The sequence below is a fragment of the Phoenix dactylifera genome, chromosome 8, assembly GCF_051530095.1.
Source record: "Phoenix dactylifera cultivar Ajwa chromosome 8, Ajwa_hap1_PhDact_Kaust_v1.1, whole genome shotgun sequence".
In the NCBI taxonomy this organism is placed as follows: domain Eukaryota; kingdom Viridiplantae; phylum Streptophyta; class Magnoliopsida; order Arecales; family Arecaceae; genus Phoenix; species Phoenix dactylifera.
This window is the reverse complement of record NC_143197.1, coordinates 11,002,366-11,025,255: the sequence shown is the minus strand read 5'-3', so window position 1 is coordinate 11,025,255 and position 22,890 is coordinate 11,002,366. Positions and strand designations below refer to the sequence as shown.

General features: G+C 38.7%; 3 protein-coding genes across 3 annotated transcripts; 2 read left to right on the top strand and 1 right to left on the bottom strand.

The window, feature by feature from the left end:
* Positions 1-3,415: 3,415 nt before the first annotated feature.
* On the top strand, positions 3,416-7,112 carry LOC103716042 (bidirectional sugar transporter SWEET14-like). The gene is made up of 6 exons (XM_008803887.5): positions 3,416-3,555; positions 4,022-4,058; positions 4,173-4,380; positions 5,752-5,913; positions 6,578-6,697; positions 6,793-7,112. The coding sequence occupies exons 1-6, from the start codon at positions 3,504-3,506 to the stop codon at positions 7,024-7,026; spliced, it is 813 nt and encodes a 270-aa protein (XP_008802109.3). The 5' UTR covers positions 3,416-3,503; the 3' UTR covers positions 7,027-7,112.
* A 7,993-nt stretch (positions 7,113-15,105) lies between these two features.
* LOC148702661 (uncharacterized) lies at positions 15,106-15,855 on the top strand. The gene is made up of 2 exons (XM_088702776.1): positions 15,106-15,236; positions 15,343-15,855. Exons 1-2 carry the CDS (start codon positions 15,198-15,200, stop codon positions 15,703-15,705), a joined length of 402 nt encoding a protein of 133 aa, XP_088558902.1. The 5' UTR covers positions 15,106-15,197; the 3' UTR covers positions 15,706-15,855.
* A 4,722-nt stretch (positions 15,856-20,577) lies between these two features.
* On the bottom strand, positions 20,578-22,139 carry LOC103716054 (ethylene-responsive transcription factor FZP-like). Its single transcript, XM_008803902.4, has one exon. It carries the CDS (start codon positions 21,986-21,988, stop codon positions 20,900-20,902), a length of 1,089 nt encoding a protein of 362 aa, XP_008802124.4. The 5' UTR covers positions 21,989-22,139; the 3' UTR covers positions 20,578-20,899.
* Positions 22,140-22,890: the final 751 nt, after the last annotated feature.

The following is a 22,890-nucleotide window of genomic DNA, read 5'->3' as shown; positions in this document are numbered from 1 at the left end:
TAAATGCAATACCTCTACCTCAAGACACTCATGACAAGTAAATAATAAAAGAGAGAGTTTGCAAGAGCACGCTATATGTCATGCAAACCATAGCAGCATGCCGGCCTCCATTAACATTGATATGATGATCTACAGGGTCGTTAGATTAGATTCACAGAGACTACATGGCACAATTGTGCAATGAGGTACCTCCTTTCAAAGGATCCTAAAACTGATCATGTTTAATCCACATACACCCTTGAAGTTACTAGGGACTACTTAACTTGATACCTATACCCTTCACCAATTCTCAAAGCAATATTTTTCTGTCATCAGTGCTAAAAAAATATGGGCTATATCTGGAGTACATGTATTCATGGTAACACCAAGGACTGAGAGAGAGAGGGAGAGAGAGAGTTGTACATATAAGCTCGGACTCATATTGGCCCTCCTCTTCCCCTGCCATTGCTGACCGCTGGTGGACTGTCGAGTCCCACCGCTTGATCAGTGGCCGACTGAGCTTGAGCTTTTTATCTTCGTCATCAGCTTCGTGGCTGGCAGCCCCTCCTTTCTCCTCTCTTGGGTGCTAGAGGCCGATGGGTGGGCCCACAACCTACCTTGTGGCAATGCCATAGGTTATGGAAGAGAGGTCTCAATCATCTGCTCTTGATTTTTCTCTCCTCTTTTTCTCTCTCTTCCCTTGATGTCATCTGTACCATTAGATTCATGTGATCTCCTTGATGTCGCCTCCACCGTTTGATCCCTCAATGATCCCTTACTGATTGATCCTTTTCTGACCTCGACAGATCGAGCCATTACTGGCTTGAACCATGATATTATCTCCTTATATCAGACCCCAAAACCCTAATCTTGCTACTTGCCACTCAGACTTGATTGAATTTGGGATGCCATACACCACCACCTTGCTAGCCTTATCCTACATCCCTCTTATTATTTTATTTACTCCTTAACTTGGTGATCTCAATTTTATAGGGACGCAATCATTCGGGTAGAAAGCTGTCTAGTATAGGTTCTACACTCGATCTCTTGGGTTGCGGTAAAAATCTTGATTTCCCTTGGGTAATTTAATTTAGAAAAATTAATTTAAATGAGTGGAGATTATAGAAAAGCATAGGGTCTCAGGTCAATATTGTTGGATGGTTTGATACCTTATTTATGATAATTATTGAAATCAAATTTATTGGAAATTGTTAAGGGTATACTTGCACTGATAGGTGCATTACTGGATCTATTGTTGGCTCATGTAAGAATCCCCTTATATGTCCACCTGTTATTACTTTGCATGGATATGCCTTCTATATCAATTATTGTAAGCGCATATTATTGAGGAGAAATTATTCTGAGTTTGCATGTATCATGATATGGTTATGTTTTAAATAGATCAAAACCTAGTACAATATAGAGATTAATCAAAAAAGGGAATTGGACTAGCCACATTACAGTATGGATGGCCTCATCATGGCCAGAAACTTGGCATTATGAATAGCCTCATCATGGGCAGAAATGCGGCATTGTGGATAATCCAACATAGGTAGGAACATGGCATTATAGATAGCCTTGCCATCAGCATGAATATGATATATACTTTGGTTTGCTAGTCACGAGCTGGAGCATAGCCCTAGCTAGTTCAATACCAAAAAGATGATTGGACATTCCGAGATTGTTACTAGGTCTAACATGGTTAATATGATACTAAAATATTCATCATTGACATAAATTGTTATTTCTGGTGTTATTCATTATTCATGTATTGATTTTGTTGGCTAGCATCTGGATTTTGGACTATTGAACAGATTTTGGTACGAGCATATTATCTTAATGGTTCCTTTTTGGTTTTATAATGTATGTGTGCGCATGTGGAGATTTCTTACTAAGTTTATTAACTAATACCAATTTTTTGTTGACTTTTCATAGCCGTAGGATGCATAGTATATGATGGAAATTGGTCCTGCTGTGAATGATAGATGAAAGAATGTTCTGATACCACTAGATGACCAATAATGTGTACTTGGACTGTTTTCATGTTGTTATTCAATATTATTGTTGCTTGATCTATATTGGAAAATGAATTATGTTGTGAAAATTGTTCATGAGTAGACCTTGCATAGTCTCTAGGGCTATACTCCATGAAGTATGCAGCTATATCAATCGTCAACCCAGGTGTTGGGTTTGGGACTTGATCATTTGGATCCCATATGTACTGATGTAAGTGCATGGATTAATGCATAAGTATGATCCTATTCTCCATCCCTTACCGCCATATGAAGTGGATGCAAATAAGGGTGATCCATGCACTCAAAGTGGTGCCTGATCCTCGGGTATAATCAAATTGCTATCAAAAATAGTCCTTTTAGTTATCCTTGCAGCACTATCTTGTATTTTCTTCACTAGCTTTCAAAAAAATGATCTCAGTGAACACCCAGGCCACGTTGCTTATATCTTCACAGCTTTTAGTGCTTTTTCTTTGTTTTGTTTTTGCTTAAAGAACTATAAGTGCTCTCCACCTACTAAACCGGGTCTTAGAAGAAGATATTTCTTGTTGGACTCTAGCTAAGGGAGTATGATAGACTTCAAATCCAATCATAGACTTACAAGAAGGACATACCTGCCAAAAAGGAGCACTACTTCAAGTATACAGCGAACAAATGTATACAAGATTTGTCCTGATAAGCACTACTACTTTCGCCTCTCCTTTCTCCACTCAATTTCCTATCCTACCTGGCAGTCAAGGTCTGGTGCAATAGATGAGGGATAGGTGTGTGTCATTAAATATTGGACCAGTTAATAAGCACTATATCAAACTAGGAAATGGAGAGAAGAATATAGCGGCCGGTGCACCTAATTAGCATTTCTCATGCAAGTTAGATGGCCTGCACCATGGGACTACAGGAGGTTCCATTGATTGGGTGGCTTTAGTACATTAGATGGGGGTTGGTGGCAATGTTCTCTCCATGTGATGATGCATGACATCTCCCTACCAGTGATCAATTGACCTACAAATAACGTGCAAGCTTCATGCACTTACGTAACCTGAAATGGCCAGCATCTGACTTAAATAGAGATACAAGTTAGGCTTGCCATGCAAAGCGTGTGGACACACCATACTGAAGCTATAAATGAGGTGATATCAAAAACTTGGATCGATCCGCCAGAGAGATGGACCAGTTGATTTGATGCAAGTTATTTATGATTTGATTTGGCTGCAATGCCCTTACGAGGGACACGTACCTAGACTGTCACTAGACTCCAGGTGTACCAAATTTATTTGGCCTATATAATTGAGGTTGGCAAGAGTAAAAGGGAGGCCGTGTCCCTCCTAATTGATCGCAGAACAGACATTGCATGAGCCATTCTGACTACCTTTATTGTTTGTATAGGGGTATATAACAGAGCCAGGTTAGGGTGGATTCGCACTCACACAGCCATGCTATTGCCTCTGTATCATTAGATTCTCTTTGTTCTTTCATTTTCTTGAAAGATCAAGAAAAGCCCCCAGCCCAGAGATGCTAGTAATTACTATTGAAAATCCACCGGCTTTTGGAGTTGGTCTTCTAGGTGGTCCTCTTTCCTCTTTCTCTCTCTCTCTCTCTCACACACACACACATGCACGCACGCACGATCACCACGAAGAGCATTATTATCACCATTATTTAGCAATTTTGGTTTTTGTTTAAAGGAATGGCTAATCTTGTTTTAAATTATCGAGTATGTGAGTCATCAATATTTTGGCCGATCACTGTATTATTTATACATTGGCTCGAATATTAGGTTATCTTGGAATATTTCAAAAATCTTTTAGCCCTCATCTTGAACATAATAAAGTAATAAAAAGGATAGCCCGAGCATGAGGCTCCTGCCATTATGGAATCTGAGGAACGTTAGAATTGTATACCAAGCTTCAATATTCACCAACAGATCGCATCCAATGTTTAATGCGCACGAACCTTATAAAATCAAGATATGTTGCGATACAACCCTCCTAAGTTTCTAGCAACTAAACTTTGTTGGTTTTCTTTCACAGGTAACATCATATCATTCTTGGTGGTCCTAGCCCCCATGTATGCTCTTCTCGATATTTACTATTTATTATATTTTTGTTTGGTTTTTTTTTTTTTCCATTGTCACTTGATCATGTTGCTGAACTTTTCTCTCTCTACCCTTTTTTTGGGCAGGCCAACATTTTATAGGGTGTACAAGAGGAAATCGACGGAGTCGTTCCAATCAATACCATATGTGGTGGCATTATTCAGTGCCCAGCTGTGGCTTTATTATGGCCTCCTCACCAAGGATGTGCTGTTGCTCACCATCAACTCTGCTACATGCCTCATCGAATGTATCTACTTATCAATATACCTCACTTATGCTCCCAAGAAAGCCATGGTACGTTGAAGCCTCTCTTCTAGCAAGAGCTCGATAATACTGCTCAAACTATCTAAAGAAACGGGAATAAAAGGTGACCACTCCACGTTTAGGCTTTACTAAGAAAATAAAATAAATAGTAATAATAACATATTTGGGCTTTGAGGTAGCAAGAAAAAGCATCAATGGACGGATTCGGGATGTATCTTTCGTACGAAAGAATGGTTTACCTCTCATGCAATGTCAACTGTTGGATCGTGCCATGACCACTTCGAGAGCTGTGCAGATGGATAAAAGAAAAATAGAGTGCCTATAGCCATTGATGTTGCGAAAGATGATTAATCATTCTTGCATGGACACAAGTTGACAGGCCAAGCAACGTGACTCCAGAAAACCAGTCTAGGGTTTCCGGCCCTAATGATCGATGGAGCCAGGATGAAAAGGCCGATACAAATGAACGGTGGCCCAGTTTGGCCCAGCCGGGCCTGAAAAGTTATCTAACATCAGCATTCCTGGATGATTGAGGCCTTGACTCTAAATCAATGATGAAGTATCACTTTTAAAGTATGTGCCTTAAGCAAGTTTTACAACATCTGGAGACTAAAATGTCTAAAAACTAAATCACATAATTTTTCAAATCATGGCACTATCTTGATGTCCTTCACCATTTAGACATTCATATCCAAATTAGACTACGTCCATGTGTCTCATATTTAGATCAAAATCACTTGTTTAGATTTTCAGTTTATGTGACCCATAGCACATTGTAGCGTACCTGCAATATCAGTGTCTTTCATTTTGTGCCTACTTGATATATATATATATCCACCTAAACATCAATATCTGACGAATAGATATTTGATTTTTATCATGTGAAGTATTGTAAATCATAATGAATAATGCAGATCTTCAACTTACAAGCCATGCATTTGTTCAATGAATAGAATTTGAGACTTCAAACTTTTTGGAAGGATTGGTTAGTAAAACTCAATCTAGCAGCTGAAATGTTCTTCCTCTAATTTTTTTCTTCATATAAATTTCATCACTTAGATTAACAATGATATGGAACAGATAGATAAAATAATTTTATGTACCCCTCTTGCAAGATTTAAATTATCTTTTCAGTGTCATTAATACCTCCAAATAGAATATATGTATAAAACCACATTTTGTCACCTAAAATTAATGACAATCATACAAAATATCACATTTTCTTGGTAGTCAAACTGCAGTCGTGAATCTTTTCACTTGCTAATTTACGGTCAGACAGCACTATGAACTTTATTTCTTTTTATATGCATATCAGCTTAAAAGTAAAATCACTTTCTTTCTTCCATGCTCCTGCATGAATTATTGAATACAATAGCTAATGATGAAAAGAAGTTTTTGCAGGCTTTCACATTAAAGTTAATATTCTTATTCAATGTGGGGTTGTACGGATCCCTAGTTCTTTTCTCTCTAATATTCGTGAAGGGAAGGTGGCGATTCCAAACTGTTGGATGGATTTGTGCGACCTTTGCCGTCAGCGTATTTGTGGCTCCTCTGAGCATCATTGTGAGTAAGCCCATGTTATGATTGAACCACGTACTGACTGTCATATGTACAAAAACATTTGCAAAGATAATACTAATAAACAACAACACTAGCAAATGATTGTAATCATCGTCAGCATGAAATAACATTAAAAATGATGACTATTTTGTTAGGTGACACCATCAGCACTATTAAAATAAAATGCCTCGATTCAGGCTGCTAAGATCGGTAGAGATTTAACCAAAGTTTGCCATGCCGAGGTGTACTGCACAAGACTATATTGATACTAAACCGAGACTCGGATGGGGGACATACTAAGTTTTAGTATGCCAAACCATCTCTGTACCGAGTGTACCATTACTATATATACCAGTATGATATTAGTATGGAATTTGGTATCGAGATGGCGAATCTAGATTCAACCCTTTTTTGGTGATGTGTCCTCTCAGTCTGTATTGCTTGTGGATAGCAGCAGTCAATCACCAATCTTTCATACATATATATTGCATCTTTCATTTATTTCGAACAAATTTACCAGACCTTGATTGCAAGGGACACCCTGAGGAAGAATGTTGCAAGCTGTCTGAACTAACAATTAGCAGCCAACAAGATGACAACCATATAACTTGCTTCTGAGATCAGTGTATCGAACTAGCATCTTACTTCTGTCAAACATTTGTTGCAGAAACTAGTAATAAAAACTAGAAGTGTGGAGTACATGCCATTTCCATTGTCCTTCTTCCTTACTCTCAATGCAGTAGCATGGTTCTGTTATGGCCTTCTCTTGAAGAATATCTTTGTGGCAGTAAGTTTCCATCTCACACCAATCCATGCATTGCTTAGATTGCACCTTATATTTCATTGTTTGCTTACCATGTTATTCTTGAATGATTGAATCAGTTACCCAATGTGGTGGGCTTCGTGTTCGGAATGGCGCAAATGATAATTTACTTCATTTACATGAATGCCAATAAGGATGAACCAAAACCAGAAGTTACCAACCAGGACATGGAAGCGATGCCTGCAGCTACTTTGAATTCAGATGTAGAACTGGCTGACAAGAAGAGCATTTCTGAAAAACCCACTGAAGCGAGTGAGCATCTAGTGCCTGATCCTGGTAAATCTGAGGCATAAAGTTATAGCGAGCAGTATAGTTATCATGTCCAATCACATTGAGAGTCTTCCCCTGAAACTCTGTAACTGAGGATATAGTATAGAACCTTGCCAACATAGCAGTATTACATCATTTGCTAGTACATGCAAAGGAAATAAATGCCTCTATGACCTGCTTGCCTTGATGCCTTCATACCATCTCCTAGAATAAAACAACATGCAATGTAACTATATCTGCATGCAAGTAATAAAAATTTTTTTTGCTTGTTTTGACATTATGGTTTGGAGCTTCAAACAGTTTAATAAATTTTATAATTTAGAAGCCAGGCACCATTAAATTGTCCGCAACAATCAAGTGTGGTTTTTCATGTTGGAAAACTTCCAATACCAGCAGTTTGCAGTCATGGCTGACATAGTAATACTTGATGGTAGGTTTACAACCATTGATGTTTATGCTAAGTCGTTGATCTTGATCTACACATTTTCCATTTTATAGAAAAATGGGAAGGTGCACGAACATTATAAGAGCATTCTTTTCCTTCTTCTTCTCAAAAAATATAAAATATTCTATTTGTTATAAATGGACAATAAGTCTCACAGAGTTCCAACCGTCTTTCTCACCTTTTTTCCAGTATGGACGTACGCAAATTTTTAGTTTTTATAGGCCTGTTTTCCATGAACATTTTGTCATGAAGGCACTGAAAGCAAATGGGAAGTTTAATGAAGAGTAACTTTGATATGGATTGCTAACAATTGTCATAGGGAATCAACCTCCATCATCTTGATGCAAAAATTGATCATGAATTTGGGAGAGTTGATCTCTGTTGGGAAGTGTTACCTTTCCCTCTAGGCAAGCTATAGATAATATTCACAAGCTTGCTGCACAATAACAACCAACAACTCAATAGAAGTAGCAAAACCAAGCAACCAAGAAAGTAGACATGCCAACCATTTATGTGGAGAACCATTCAAAGAATGGGAAAATCATAGGGCGCCAATTAGGAATCCACTAATCAATGAAATCAAGCAACAAGAAAATTCTAAGGACACAAGAGAAATTCTACAAAAAAAATGTATCAACAAGTCAACCTACAAAGTTAATAGCCTACCCTCAAAGAGAGAAATCCTGTCAACCTACAAAGTTAATAGCCTACCCTCAAAGAGAGAAATCCTAACTTTGTAGAAGTATTAGACACCCTATAGGTGATATGAATGAAGAAAAACAAGCTCTTGTGCCTTGAACTTCAATCCAAGAAGAACTTTGTATTAAGACCTTGTTGTGTGTGAAGAAATTCGAAATCCCACATCTTTCCTCTTCTTTCTTTAAGTTGTCGCCCAACCTCAAGGCAAAAAACTGAATACCATAAACAATGGTCTCCTCTAGATATTTGAGAATATCACTGCCTAGAAGTTAATATCTCAGGGTGCAGGCATAAACTAATAGATCTATTGAACTTCATAAGTGATACTTGGATGTGTAAAAGTGACGTATTGTAGTGCACCAACAGTGCTACAATACCGGAAATTAGGATCTAGAAGCAATAAAACATCATAAAGAGAGTTCCTTACCAAAAGCAACGAGAGTAGCAGCTGGTTTGCACTTTAACATATCCGAATGAGAGAGCAAAGAAAGTACAAACCTTGACTACGTTGAGCAAATGTTCTCGTGCATGCGAAACTCCAATCCCAAGAAAGCAGTGAATACCACCGAGGTCATAGAGAACTGTGAGGAAAAATTGAAAAATCACTGATTGAATAGCAGGTGATGATGAACCGGTCAAAATAATTTCATCAACATATAGCAGAAGAATAATTATATTGGAGGAGATTCTCCATTAAATATTCAGGGATTAGCATGACTGCATCTAAAATCCATGGCAGCAAGAGCTGTCCAAAATTCCAAAACAAAGCTCAGGGTACTTGTCGCAGAATCGCATGATGCGACTCTGAAACATGTTTGGGATGATTAAGATCAAAAACAAATTGGTGGTTGAGCCCCAAAATTTTCTTCATTTAACTTTCCATATAACAAATTAAGTATTTTTCACATCCAACTGCCTTAATTTCCGATCATGGGTAACAATAATATATAAAATAATTCTTATGAAGGCTTCCGATCATGGGTAACAATAATATATAAAATAATTCTTATGAAGGCCCGTCTGGGCTTGATCCACTTGACCGGCCCATGGTTGGCCCAACGAGCAGGCGACCCAGCAGCAGAAGACTACTTTCTCCTCTCCGACGTCTCCGGGAAGAAGTTAGAGTCCTAGGGTCGTCGAGACCCTAGGGCTCCTCTATAAAACGTACTCCCCTCCCCTCTATGGCTCTCCATTAATGATGATCACACCTCCTTCTCTCTCTTTTCTCCCTTCGAAATTGCTGCATCCCCTTATTGTGTTCATTAGAAATCCGGCTGTCGTACTTGCCAAAGTAGGTAAGAGCCTTGGTACCCCCCTCTCTTCATCTTCCCTGATGATATGACCCCTATCGGCCAAAAAGACCGGAAATCGACCAAGAAACCCTCTATTTGCATCCCATGTTCACGTCCCCTATTCATGTCCCCTATTTTTATTGTTTTTCTCTCCTTTTCCAACCACTGCTGCCATCGGCATTCGTCACCAAGAGATTCAGCCCTTCCCTACAGCAGTCCTTGGCCGGAGCCAGATCCCTAGCCGCCGGCCCATAACTTATGTGGATTAGGAGACACTGCAGCACGGATCCATTGGAGCTGACCACAGGCTGATCATGATGTCTGTGAATAGATTTGAATTAATTTGAACCCTTAGTTTGACGAGGACATCAAGTCTTTAATGAAGGAAGTATGTGAGAATCCGTGCGAACGTATGTTTAGTCCCACATCGATTATTCACTAGGTAGATTTTAGGTACTTATATAGGATCAAGGAACACAAATAATACCTTCCAGCTAGCTATTTTGGGTGAGGTCTTGAGTTGTGACGGTAGAAGAATACCATATAGATGGTTGCTGGATAGAAGGACGCATGCATGGCGTCCACGTTCTTTTTATTCTTGAAAATCTATTACTTATCGACTTCATTATATACAACTTTACTTGCTTCCTCAACAACCCATAAGCATTTAGTGAAGCTAGTAAGGATACTCGAAGAGCCAAGTGCTAAAAAATAAGAGGCGGCCATGTGAAATCTAGAGCATTGAGTGACAAGTAATTTTTGGTTTTTTTTTAAAAAAAAGTATATCTGCATTTCTATTTCAAATTTTTGAATGAGACTCAATTTATATGTTACCAAATTGTAGATATATGAGCAGGGTCGATTTGCACATGATGTAGGGGGAGACACTTGCACATTCGATGCAACTACCTCAACTTCACTGTAGGGGTTATGTAACTTGCTTTAATTGGAGTAAGCATAACCAAAGATTTGCGTTATCTCTTACTTACACTCCTGGTATAATATAGTGTCACTCATAGAGGATAAGTTCATCCAAGAAAATACCTGAGCATGAGTAGAATCATGTTAATGCAAGACATGTTAATTTTGTCATGCCTGCACAAATTCCTACTTCTCATGTGTTTAATCATGCTAGAACTAATCCACAAGTGTACATATTTCTTTTATTATTTATTATTTTTGCATGTACTATGTAGATGCTTTAAACTAAATGATCAGGTATGCACAACATTCTAATAGTTGAATCACTTTCATCTACACTACCATTTTTCCATATAAACTAGAAGATACCCCCAACCAAGACATCACTGTTGGTATTTAGTAATCGTAATACCCAGCCAGCTAATAAAGAATTGGGCCTAGTCCACTTGGCTGGCTCTAACATAAGAGTTGGAGTAGGAGATGGAAAAAAATAATAGAGCCATGTTCTACTTGAAGTAAGAGGTAGTCTCCTCCTCCATCTCGATTTTCCACAGAAGGTAGGAAACCGAGCCTCCAACGACTATTTGAAGACCCCTACACCCCCTTTCGCCTCAAAATGACAGGTTTTACCGATTACCACTATTAGACCACCATTAGTTTCTTTTCCTTCTCCTCTTGACTTCCAACAGTTTTGACTCACGATGCTCACCGAAGATTTCAGTTGAGTGCTCACCAAAGTCTTAAGTTCTAAAAGGGATTGTCGAAATTATTTAAACCTATAGTTTGGTTTCGCTCGTAAGATAAGTAATGACCTACTTTTTTCAGATTTTTTATTTTTATAATATTATTTTTATATCAAACAAGTTGTTCATCGATTTATATGTGATTTTATAAATTTTATGAGATGGTGTTTAGAATGGAAAATAAATATGTAATTCAAAGTAATATTTTTTTGGACTATTGTTATGTTGTTTAATGATCTTACATCATATATGAATATTTTGATTGGATTATGATGTATATATTATTTTGTAAAAAGAACTTTAACATGTATTAAATTTCAACTCTTAGCCTGACTATGTATTGAACCCTACTAATTGGGTGTTATGCATTGGCACTCTGACTATTATTGAGCTCATTGATTCTGCTTCTAGCCCCGTCATAGAGTATAAATATGGTATTTTGGTCCACTCCGTAGAGTATAAATATAGTATTTTGTTTCACTCTATAGGGTATAAGTGTGGTATTCTAGCTCACTCCGTAGGGTATAAGTGTGGTTTTGTTTCTCGCCTGGCCACAAGGTATATGTGTGGCCATATTTAAAGGCTGTTGCACTACCAGAAAACACGCGTATAGTGACGGAAAATTAGTGACGGACCGTTATCAGTTACTATTTGTGACGGATTAGTGACCGACAGAAATTTGGTCACCGTGGTGTAAACTTAGTGACCGTTTAGTGACAGACCGGTCACAAAATGCGCGGGTAGGATGGGCGCCAAACCTTAGTGACCATCATAGTGACGGGATATCTGTCAGCAATATGATAACCAAAATTGCAACCAGACAGTGACAAATGCAGCCGTCACAAATATAGTAACCCTAGTATTTATAAATTTTTAAAAGATTATTTTTGGCAGTAACAGATTATTGACAAAAATTTCTGTCACCAAATTTAATTTTTAATTCCAAAAATATTAAAAATATTATTTTTGAGTAAACCTAAATTAAAAGAAAAAATAAAAGGAGGAATATCCAAAATGAAACTAAGTGTGCCCGCCGTTCCGCCCAAATTTCTTCGATAATCCAAATTCCAATCGCTCTCTATAAAACTCAAATTTCTTCTTCTCATTTTAAAATCTCATGGTGTCGGCCATGACCCATTTGCACCCCTATTGCAAGTTTCCTGTTTTATAGAATTTTTTTACCATACTTTATAGTTCAAAAATATTTTTGCCTTGCAAGTCCCATCCAATCAGCCTTATAAATAAAAAAAAAAAATTAATATGAAATTTGGCTTGCAAACCGATTTAGCCCAAATCACGATTTAGCCCAAATCAGCTTGCAAACCGACTTAAATAAAAAACCCTAACCTTTCTTTCCCTTCCCTTCCCGTCCCGTCCCTCGCTGAGAGCAGCCGCCGCCCCCCCCCCCCCCCCCCCCACTCCCTCGCCCCCCCTCCCTCGCTGAGAGCCGCCGCCGCACCCCCCCCTCCCTCGCTGAGAGCCGCCGCCGCACCCCCCCCTCCCTCGCTGAGAGCCGCCGCCGCCGACCCCCCTCCCTCGCTGAGAGCCGTCGCCGCCCTCCCTCGCTGAGAGCCGTCGCCGCACCCCCTCGCTGAGAGCCGCCGCCGCACCCCCCTCCCTCTCTGAGAGCCGCCGCCGCCGGCCCCCCTCCTTCGCTGAGAGCCGCCCGCCGCCGCCGCCCCCGCCCCCCCTTTTCCCTCGCTGAGAGCCTGATAGCCGCCTCCTCTCGGTGTCGTCGCCTCTTCAACGACCGGCCGGCGGCTCTTCGCGTCCTTCTCCCCCGGACGGCAACCTCCGCGGCTCCGGTCACCGACTCACAACCTCCCCGGACGGTAAGAGTTTTCTCCTCCTCCTCCTCTTCAAGCTCGATCCCGGTAGATTTTGCCCAAGCCCGGAGAGAGAAAGAGAGAGAGAGAGGGAGAGGTGTGGAGAAACTTCTAATCTTAACCACACATTGAATTGAAAAGGATGCAATGCCAATTATATTCTAGGCAAAACGTCACAGATGAATGCTTTCTAATCTTAACCCCATCTAATGATTCCTGCAGATCATGCTGTTCTAGGGAGGACATAATGTGATTATTCTGCTTCTCTTATGAACTTGCAGGATCTTTACTTAGCGGGTCCAATTCTGTAGCAAAATTTGTATTCTTCTTAGAACATAATGAGATGCACCATTCATCCTAACATGGTTACATAGATGCCATGAAGCTAGGGGCTCAGTTGCATATTAGATCTCAAGTTGATTGGACAAGGCATTCCATTTGTAAGAGGAAGCCATTTTACTTCTGGGACAATTTTCAGAAACAAGATCCCATTTTTGAAGGACATAGATTTAGCAAGACTTATACAACGTAGATGGACAAGAGATAAGAGAAACAACTTATTTCCCTTGTATCTATTTCATAATTTTTGCTTCAGCTTGACCTTTTAATAAATTATATAATAGAACCTAACGCATCAAGCGCTGCTAATTTTTTCCTAGGCAATTGAGCACTACTAAATTCTTTTAAGTATTGGCTCAAACTACTCTATTTTTGGCTTTAGAAGCCAACCCAAATCTTTTATAGTAGCTGTAGCTGAGACACAAGATGTGATCACAAAAACTTATTTTGATAATATAAAGATCCAGTTTCTCATATATTCTATGATGTTTAAGCAGAACAATGAACCAGCAAACTCCAGAAATAAAGATAAGAGGATATAAACATATGGTCAAATAAAAGGTTCTATATATAGCCAACTGATTTAGCTAAGTGGCTGTTTGATATATCATGGTTTCAATTTTTGGTTACCCATATATTAGATACAGTCACTACAAAATAGATCATATTTGATCAGGAGGGTCATAACCAAAATATGACATGATGCTTCATGTCCTATACCACAGGACAAAGAGCCAAAGGAAATAAGATGAGCATCTCTTATGGAAATAATGTGAAATGGATGGATGTTAAATTGTAGAATAACATGAACTGTGTGCAGTGTTGGGTATATAATTTAAGAGAAACATTGTTAGAGTTTCTGCATAAGCAATGCAAAGGAGCATTAAAAAAATTTGAGGATAGCATGGTAAGAAGAAGAGCTGACACAAGTTTGAAGGATCGATTACTAAACAATCGTACTGCCGAGTAGTTACTCGGATAGCATCATCTCTTGCCATTTGCGCAAGAAGTTGGTAGTTCGGTTCTGGTTAGAGTGAGCCCCTAAGGTTGTATAGAGTAGAAAAGGTGGGGTGTTAGCCCCTACTTGTCTTGGGGGAAAATAATAAATAAATAAACATGCCATCTAAACAAAAATAGACAGAGAAAGAGAGGAGGGATTTTTTTTTTTTTGCTAAAATAGACGAAAGCAACTATGATATATCTGAGTAGCTGCTTTTATTATGATACTTGGACACATCACTTGGTTGGATAAATCATGATACGGGCACTGTGTCGAATTTACTGTTGCTAAAATAGACAAAAATAATGTTGTACTTGAGGAGCTCCTTAATATTATGCATTTTTATTCTGACACATTTGTTAGTCCTACCAATGGTTTGCGTATATTTAGACTGCTTCACTGATTATTGTTGTAATTTTGAGGGTTGATGGGTTGGGATTATGTAAAGTTCATGGATTTTAATTTTTTCGTCATGTTATTCATTTTTACAATCATTGTTCATCTGCAAGGAATAATGGAAAGTGGTGGAAAGTGGTGTTGCTTCATGGTTGTGAGTTATTTCCAGTGTGCAATCAAGAAGCTGGTCAAAAAGCTTGCTAAGAAGTACCATGCTTTCCTAGCATTAGAGGCGATCATGTATATTCACATTTGTTCTATGTGAAGCAGATAGTATTCCATATGTAAATTTGGATGATTTGACTTGTATTCCTTGTCTTTGTAAAGATTAAATGCTTTTTGAATATTGCTGGTATTAGATGAATGAACAGATAACTTGTAAAGGTTAATTCCTTATGTTCAGTTTTTTGTAAAGATTGAATGCCTTCTTAATGTTAATGAATTTTTTCTTTTCTCTTTTGTAGAAATTAAAGTTAGGCAGGGAGCCAACAATAGTTGAATCTTTTAATCGGACGCATAAGACAAAGCAAGGCATGGGAGGATATGTAGATAAGAGAAGTGAAGCTGTCATGGTAAGTATAATTTTTTTATGATTCATAAATATTATTGAGCTTGCTCATGTTTATCTCTTGTTTGATCCACCATAATATTTTTCTCTTCTTTTAAATCAACTGGCAGGCAAAGTATTCAGCTGAATACTCCAAAAAATATGGTGATGCCTCCACCTCAGATGCTCCTCCACGTGATTATGACTTGTGGTTTGAGGCAACTGGTGTCCCAACTCATGGCCATGTCTATGGCTTTAGTCCCCTAGAGGATCTCACTGGAATTATTGGGCAATCATCATCTGCTTCCACCTCTACAAGTCAAGCTCCAGAGCTGTACACTAATGAAGACCTTCTACGTATTCTTGAGCAGGAAAAGAAAAAATGGCAAGAGGAGGTTCTTCAAAAGATGAGAGAAGAGATTGGCTTTGGACCAAGGCATGCAGATCGGGGGAGTAATGGTGATTCTGGTTCTGCTGATCATGCTTCATTATAATTGTTTTTGCCTTAGATGATAGGTCTTTGCATTCCTAGGAGGAATGAAATCTCTGTTGATCTTTATGACATATTTTTAGACTTTGATTTTGATGGATTCAGGACATGTTGATGCCAATTTTGAATGACATTTAAAATGACTTTTGCGTAATGTTGAATGCCTTTGCTATTAATGATTATTATTATTATGTGCCAATCAATGTACCAAATGTACCAGGTTATTAGATTGTGATCGGTGACCAAATTTTGGTTACTAAATTGTTTACCAACTATTGTGACGAGCAGTCATAAACTTAGTGACAGGATTTTGGTCAATAAAAATTGATTTTGCTCAGCGCGTTTGTAACCAATTAGTGACCGTAAACTTATCACTAGGTCAGTGACGGGATTAATGACAAATGTAGTGACAAAATGTGTGACCATGTCTGTGACGACTAAATCTGTCACTAAAGGTCGTGACAGATTAGTGACCAAACTTGTGACCGCATTCTGTGACAAAATCAGTGACCAAGTTGCCTTCGTCACTAACTCCGCAACTCGATAGTGACGGGAAATACATAATTTCTTAAATATTTAATTCTTGAATTTGTAACGGCTTAGTGACGGCGGTTCTGTCACGGAGGTTAGTGACGGGAATCGCCGCCGTCACGGAGAATTTAGCGACGCGTGTTTTTGCAACGAAGTCAGTGACGGGAGCTCCGGTCACAAATTCCATATTAGTAACCGGAAACACAGTATAGTGACGGGAATCTCCGTCACTATACGCGTGTTTTCTGGTAGTGTTGATTTGAATATGATTTGTTTTGAATCAAATTTATGAATGCGCATATGAATATTTGAAGATATAAATTTTAATGAATTTGTGTTTTGAAACGGAATTGGTTGTCTCTATACTGATTCCTAGTAATTTCTGTTTTACTACTGTATCTTACGTTATTACATAAATTATCTAATTAGGTTATTCATTACTTACAAGAATGTCAAGCTCATTATTCTTTCTTTTTTTTCGATTCTGAGAACTAAAATGGCACAGGGTTATGATCGGAAGAGTGACCATAGGCCAAATTTAATATCTTTAATTTAGAATAGGATTTGACTAGAGTTTGATATAAGATCTTTTAAATATTGTTGGTTCTATGAGATATTAAAATTTGATTATAGTTATTTAAATTAAAGTTTGAATATTGATTATTTAAATTTATTTTGCTGCTTGTTTATGATATCAAAATGAGATGCCTTGCATACTTGTGGAGAAAGTTTTTTGAGAGTATGCAACAGTTGTCGTAACCCCTGGCTCACAATTTCGACTTGGGGTGTGACAATTATTATGGTATTAGAGCATAAGTGGATAAATGATAATATATAGAATCAGACATAGGATGAGTGCAGATGGGTAGACACTATTCGAGAATGTAAATATATATTGACTATAGAATAAATTATTTGAAGAATTAAGACATCTTATTGGAGGATTTCTAAATAAAGAAAAAAATTGTACATCATCTATTTGATATTTTCGGATCTTTTCATTGAAAGACATTTAGTGAATCTAGAGAATATTGGCGGTTTAGATTAGAGTTGTGCAACGAAAGCATGGTTTATATTTTTTTAAAATTAGTCAGATACGATAACTTTGATTTGAGAACTATGATTACCTGATTTGGAAGAAGCATCCTCAACTCTTTGAAGACTCTATTAATAAAATTTTAAGAACGAAATCTTTTATGGGGAGAATGTAACACCCGACCAGCTAATAAGGAACTAGGCATAGTTCACTTGGTCGGCCCAAATGTAAGAGTTCGGGTAGAAGATGAAAAAAAAAGGATAGAGCCCTGTTCGACTTGGAGTAGGAGACAGACTCCTCCATTTTGATTTTCTATATGGAGCTAGAAAACCTAGCCTCCAACAGCCATTTAAAGACCCTACACCCCCTTCGCCTCACTGTTGATAGGTATTGTTGATTGCCACCGCTACACCATTGTTGCCTTATTCTCCTTCTCCTATTGAATTCCAATGGCCTTAGCTCATGATGCGCACCAAAGATTTTAGTTAAGCACTCACCAGAATCCTAGGTTCTAAGAGGGATTGTCAAAATTATTTGAACCTATAGTTTTGTTTCACTCGCAAGGTAAGTATGATCTGCCCTTTATAGATTTTTTATTTATATAATATTATTTTTATATCAAATAAGTTGTTAATCAATTTATATATGATTTTATGAATTTTATGTATCACGCTCCAAATCCGAAGCATGACATTGTCATGCTATCGAGGGGTATAACCTATAATAATATGAAGCCAACATTACATTTAGCTTTCAATTCCATCACAAATAAAATATAATAATTAAAAGTCTAATCTTATCATCCATTAAATAAAACTAATATTGGTTCAAAGTGTCTAATCCAAACATAAGTACAAAATCCATAATCTTTACTATTCAGAAAATCACTGACTACAATTTTATAATCAACTGAAGAACTAAAGTTCTGATTTGTTATATATATCGCCAAACTTATTAGCACGAACTCCAAGCCTAGATCATTCTTCGTTCCTATTAACTTTATTCATCTAGAGAGAGAAAAAAATAAAGGTATATGAGTGACACGGCTCGATAAGTAAACCTTTCATTATCTTACCGAATCAAGCATAAGTTTTTTTATGTCAATGCATCATTTAAGAAAAATAATAGATATTCCAAGATAAGCATTTCATAGTATAGAATATTAAAATATTTTATAATTTTTAATTGAATTAAAATAATAAGAAATAGAGACGATTAACCGGATGATAGCTTTCGACAATTTCAGGTGGGTCAGGCCTGAGCGATTCAATCAATAAATCATAAGGCATGGACTCTATCAGGGCTAAGATCGTTTAACATAGTTCATCATCAGTGGGCTCCATGGACACTTGACAAGGTCGAGTGATTGGTTCAATAGGTGACGCGGGCACTAGAACAATTTAGGGCCTCTTTTCAGGAATCAACTTGGGTTCATTGGTTAGGTCAACAGGACCCAATTCTGGGTTTCTTAGATATTCTAGAGAAAAAGATAGAGAGAGAAATAAGAGAGAAGAAAGAAAGAGAGAGAAGAGGGGAGAAGAGAGAGAAACCCCCTCTTTCCTCTCTTCATGAACAAGGAGGCTTGTCCGCCCCTTCTCCTTTCCTCCACCGCTCCTTTCCCCACAAGTCCAAGGGGGCAGCCATGGCAGCTTGGCTCTTACTCGTCGGTGGCCATAGGCGACCGCAGCCCCGGCCAAACTGGCTTCCAAAGATGGCTAAGCTTAGAAGAAGAGGAAGGTGAAACAGGGATTGCCCTATTTCATGCATTCCGGTGGCTCGTCAGCCCCAGATCAAGCAGTGGCAGCAGCCATGAAGCCGAAAATCCAAGAGGAAGAAGAAGCTTGACCCATTACCTCAGTCCGATGAAGTTTCGACAGCATTTCCAGCAAGGAATCAATGAGGAGATTCAGAGAAGAAGCTTGGAATTCGCAGCTATACCTTGAGAGATTGGTGATGGAATTCAATAGAGGAAGAGGATTAAATAGATGAAGCCCTCGAGTTTTAGATGAACTTGGATGGCCTTCGATCTTGCTGAAATTGGAAGAGGAAGAAGACTCCAATTCGAAGTCTTCTTCTTCCTCTCCTGATGCAACAGTATAAGCTCCGGCTAATAGACCTATTCTTCTGGGACCGACCCATTAGCCCAAGTAAATTGGGCTGGGCTACTATATTATGAGAGGATGTTTCGAATGAAAAATAAATATGTAATCTAGAGTAATTTTTTTGGACTATTGTTATATTGTTTAATGATCTTACATCATATATGCATATTGATTGGATTATGATGTATATGTTATTTGGTAAAATGAAATTTGACATGTATCAAATTTGAACTCTTATCCTGACTATGTACTGGACCCTACCAATTAGGGATTATGCATTGGGACTCTGACTATTATTAAGCTCATTTGATTCTGCTTCTAGCCCTGCCACACGATATAAATGTAGTATTCTAGCCCACTCCACAGGATATAAATATGGTACTCCGGCCCACTCCGTAGAGTATAAGTGCAGCAATCCAGCCCACTCCATAGAATATAAGTGCAGCAATCCGGCCCACTCCACAAAGTATAAGTGAGGTAATCTGGCCTACTCCACAAGATATAAGTGCATTATTTCGGCCCACTCCACAAAGTATAAGTAAGATTTTGTTTCTGACTAGTCATAGGGTATAAATGTGGACATAGTTGAAGGCTATTAAGTTGAATGTGATTCGTTTCGAATCAAATTTATAAATACGTATATGAATATTTGAAAGATATAGATTTTTAATGGATTTGTATTTTGAAACCGAATTAGTTATGTTTTTACATTGATCCGTAGTTATTTGTGTTTTACTATTATATCTTATATTATTATATGAATTATTTAGATAGGGTATTCATTACTTACTAAGCTATCGAGCTCATTATCCTTTCTTTTTTTTCAAATTTTGAGAACTAAGATGACACTGGGTTATGATCAGGAGAGTGACTAGAGGCCAAATTTGATATCTTTAATTTAGACAAGGATTTGATTAAACTTTGATGTAAGTTGGTTCTTTGAGACAATAAAATTTGATTTTAATTATTTAAATAAAGTTTGCATATTGAATAAAGTAACTACTATATATATAAATATATATATATATACACACACACCAGGAAGAACTAATGTTGAAATCAAACTATAGAAATTTGTAAGCTGTGTTAAGAATTAAGGGAGTGTTTGCTGATAATAAGAACTTAAGATGGTCCGGTCGCTGAATCTATAATATATGCATCACAAAGAGCATGACAATCCAAGCATCTGCAATGTTGCTAGCTAGAATGACTATTAAGAAGTGATCATTTATATGCTTCCCCACAATGAAGCCTTTTCTTCATAGCCAAGAACAAAATATTGCAAGATACTAAGATACTCATAGTCTTTACAAGCCCATTCATGAGTTGAAAGGGAAAGGAAGTTACTAAAGGCAACAGCTAGCACATACTACGATCCTAAATAGTTAAGCCTTTCGAGGGCTCCTGATTTGCGTGGAACCATAGAGGACCAAAACAAAAGGGGAAGAAAAACAGCACAGAAATGTCCGGTACCACTAAAGTCTTGAAGCTTTAAGCCAGAAAGCAAGCATCTCTCAAGCATTGAGTGCTCAAAAGAGTGAGTAACCTACTTCAAAAACATCAGTTAGTGAGGAAGCTGGTGGAGAGGAGTCCGAAACCTGAGGCAATGACCCACAAACCGGAGCTTGCATCAAGGAAGAGCTAAGATCCCCCATGCTACTAATAGTGGTGGCAGGGAACTCGCATGCACTAAGTTCCCACAGTGGCTCATCCAACCAAAACCCACTGTTCATTTCGGTGAGGCAAGGGAAGTCCACTGAGGTCATTGCACCCATTCCACCACTGTAGGCATCAAAAAGAGCCCCATTTGTTGCAGAATAAGAAGAGGAGGCACTGTTGGAGCCATGACTCTGAACTTGGCTAGGAGGGGAGAGGATTTGGGCATTCAACTCACATGAGCTGCTGATATCCTGGCTTGGAGAAGAGTGTTTTGGCGAGGACCTGAGGCAGCTCTCAGGGATTATACTGCTCAAGTAACCGGACCGGCTGTCATCGGAGAATAGGAAGTCATTAGCAATGTCGGTCTCCATCGATGAATTGGAGGTGGGCATGGTGCTAGTGTTGCCACCGGATTGGAAGGCGAAGTGGTGGCTCATGGGGCACTCACTTGGAATACTCTGATTGGTAGTTTGCATGGATGTAGGGACAAGGAGGTGGTGTGGTTGGGTTGGAGGTGGTGGCATTGGTGGTGGGATGAAGCTTTGGGAGTGGAAAGGAGTGAGGAGGGAATGGAAAGTGGAGATGGGGGTGTCGGTATAGATGAAGTTGGTCCTGGCTTGGGTGCCTTTCATGGAGAGGGCAGCCCTGTCATAGGCCAGGGCAGCCTCTTGGGCTGTGTCGAAGGTCCCAAGCCAATGCCTTTCCTTGGTTGTAGGGTCCCTTATCTCAGCAGCATATCTCCCCCAAGGCCTTCTCCTCACACCAAGGAACCTCCCCGGCTCTGTGGGCTTTCTCCTCCCTCTCCTCTCGGTAGGTGAGGTGGCTGGGGTTGGAGATGATGTTGATGGTGATGAAGAGAATGGTGAATGTGATGTTTTAGCTTGGCAGAAGCCCATCAGGGGTGTGCTGTGGCCTTGAGCTTTCTGTGCTATGGTGTCCAAGGACTTTGAGGAAGACATTGGTTGGAAAGGTGAGGAGAAGAGAAGAGAGGGAGCTGAAGGAAGGCAGAAGTGGCTATGAGTGAGGTTGTTTGGGTATGGAGTGGGGTGGGTGTGAAGAGAGGTATAGGGGATTTAAAATGTGTGCTGTTGGATATGTTCGGAGGGAAAAGGACATTGTAGATGGGATAGGGGATGTCATGGATTCATGACCAGCATCACAAATTAAAATAGCACTTTCATATTGTATTCATTCCTGGCTTTTATTTTCTTTTTTATCTTTTAGTAGTTATGAATGCATAATTGAAGGGAAATAAGTAGTATTACGATGCTCCAAACTTACTAGATTTTGTCAGCTAATCCTGTTCAGTTCTTCCCTTATTCTATTCAAGTAAACTGATAGTTCCTCTCTTCAATGTTCTTCTTAAATTAATCTGCTGCACATGGACATACCGTGTATTGGGAGTGTAAAAGATAGCACAGAATTTTTGTGGATCCTCCACCTATTCGCTGCTTCGCATTTGTAATTTTGTATCAAGAAGTTTCGGGGCATAATTCATATAATATCGTCGGATACCTTGCAGTACCTAATACCTTGTTTAAGAATCAGAACCACATTGGATTGCCTTGGGATTATATTTCTCTGATAGTCCTAACCTCTAACCAAAGAGTTCTACATATATATCTGATGTGTCATCATAATGTATGAATGTGATGTGAATAAAGTTGTAATCAAGCCAAGTAGAGAAGGCAGAGATTGATATGTTAATCGTATAATTTGCATTCGCATGGCCATGTCGGTTTCTCAACATGTGAATTTAAAACAGACCTACTAGGCCTTCTTTTCCTACGTAAGCTTCGCCATGTGCTTCCGCATTTTAAGCGAAATAAAAATGGATCAAATTGCTGAAGAGCTACTTGTC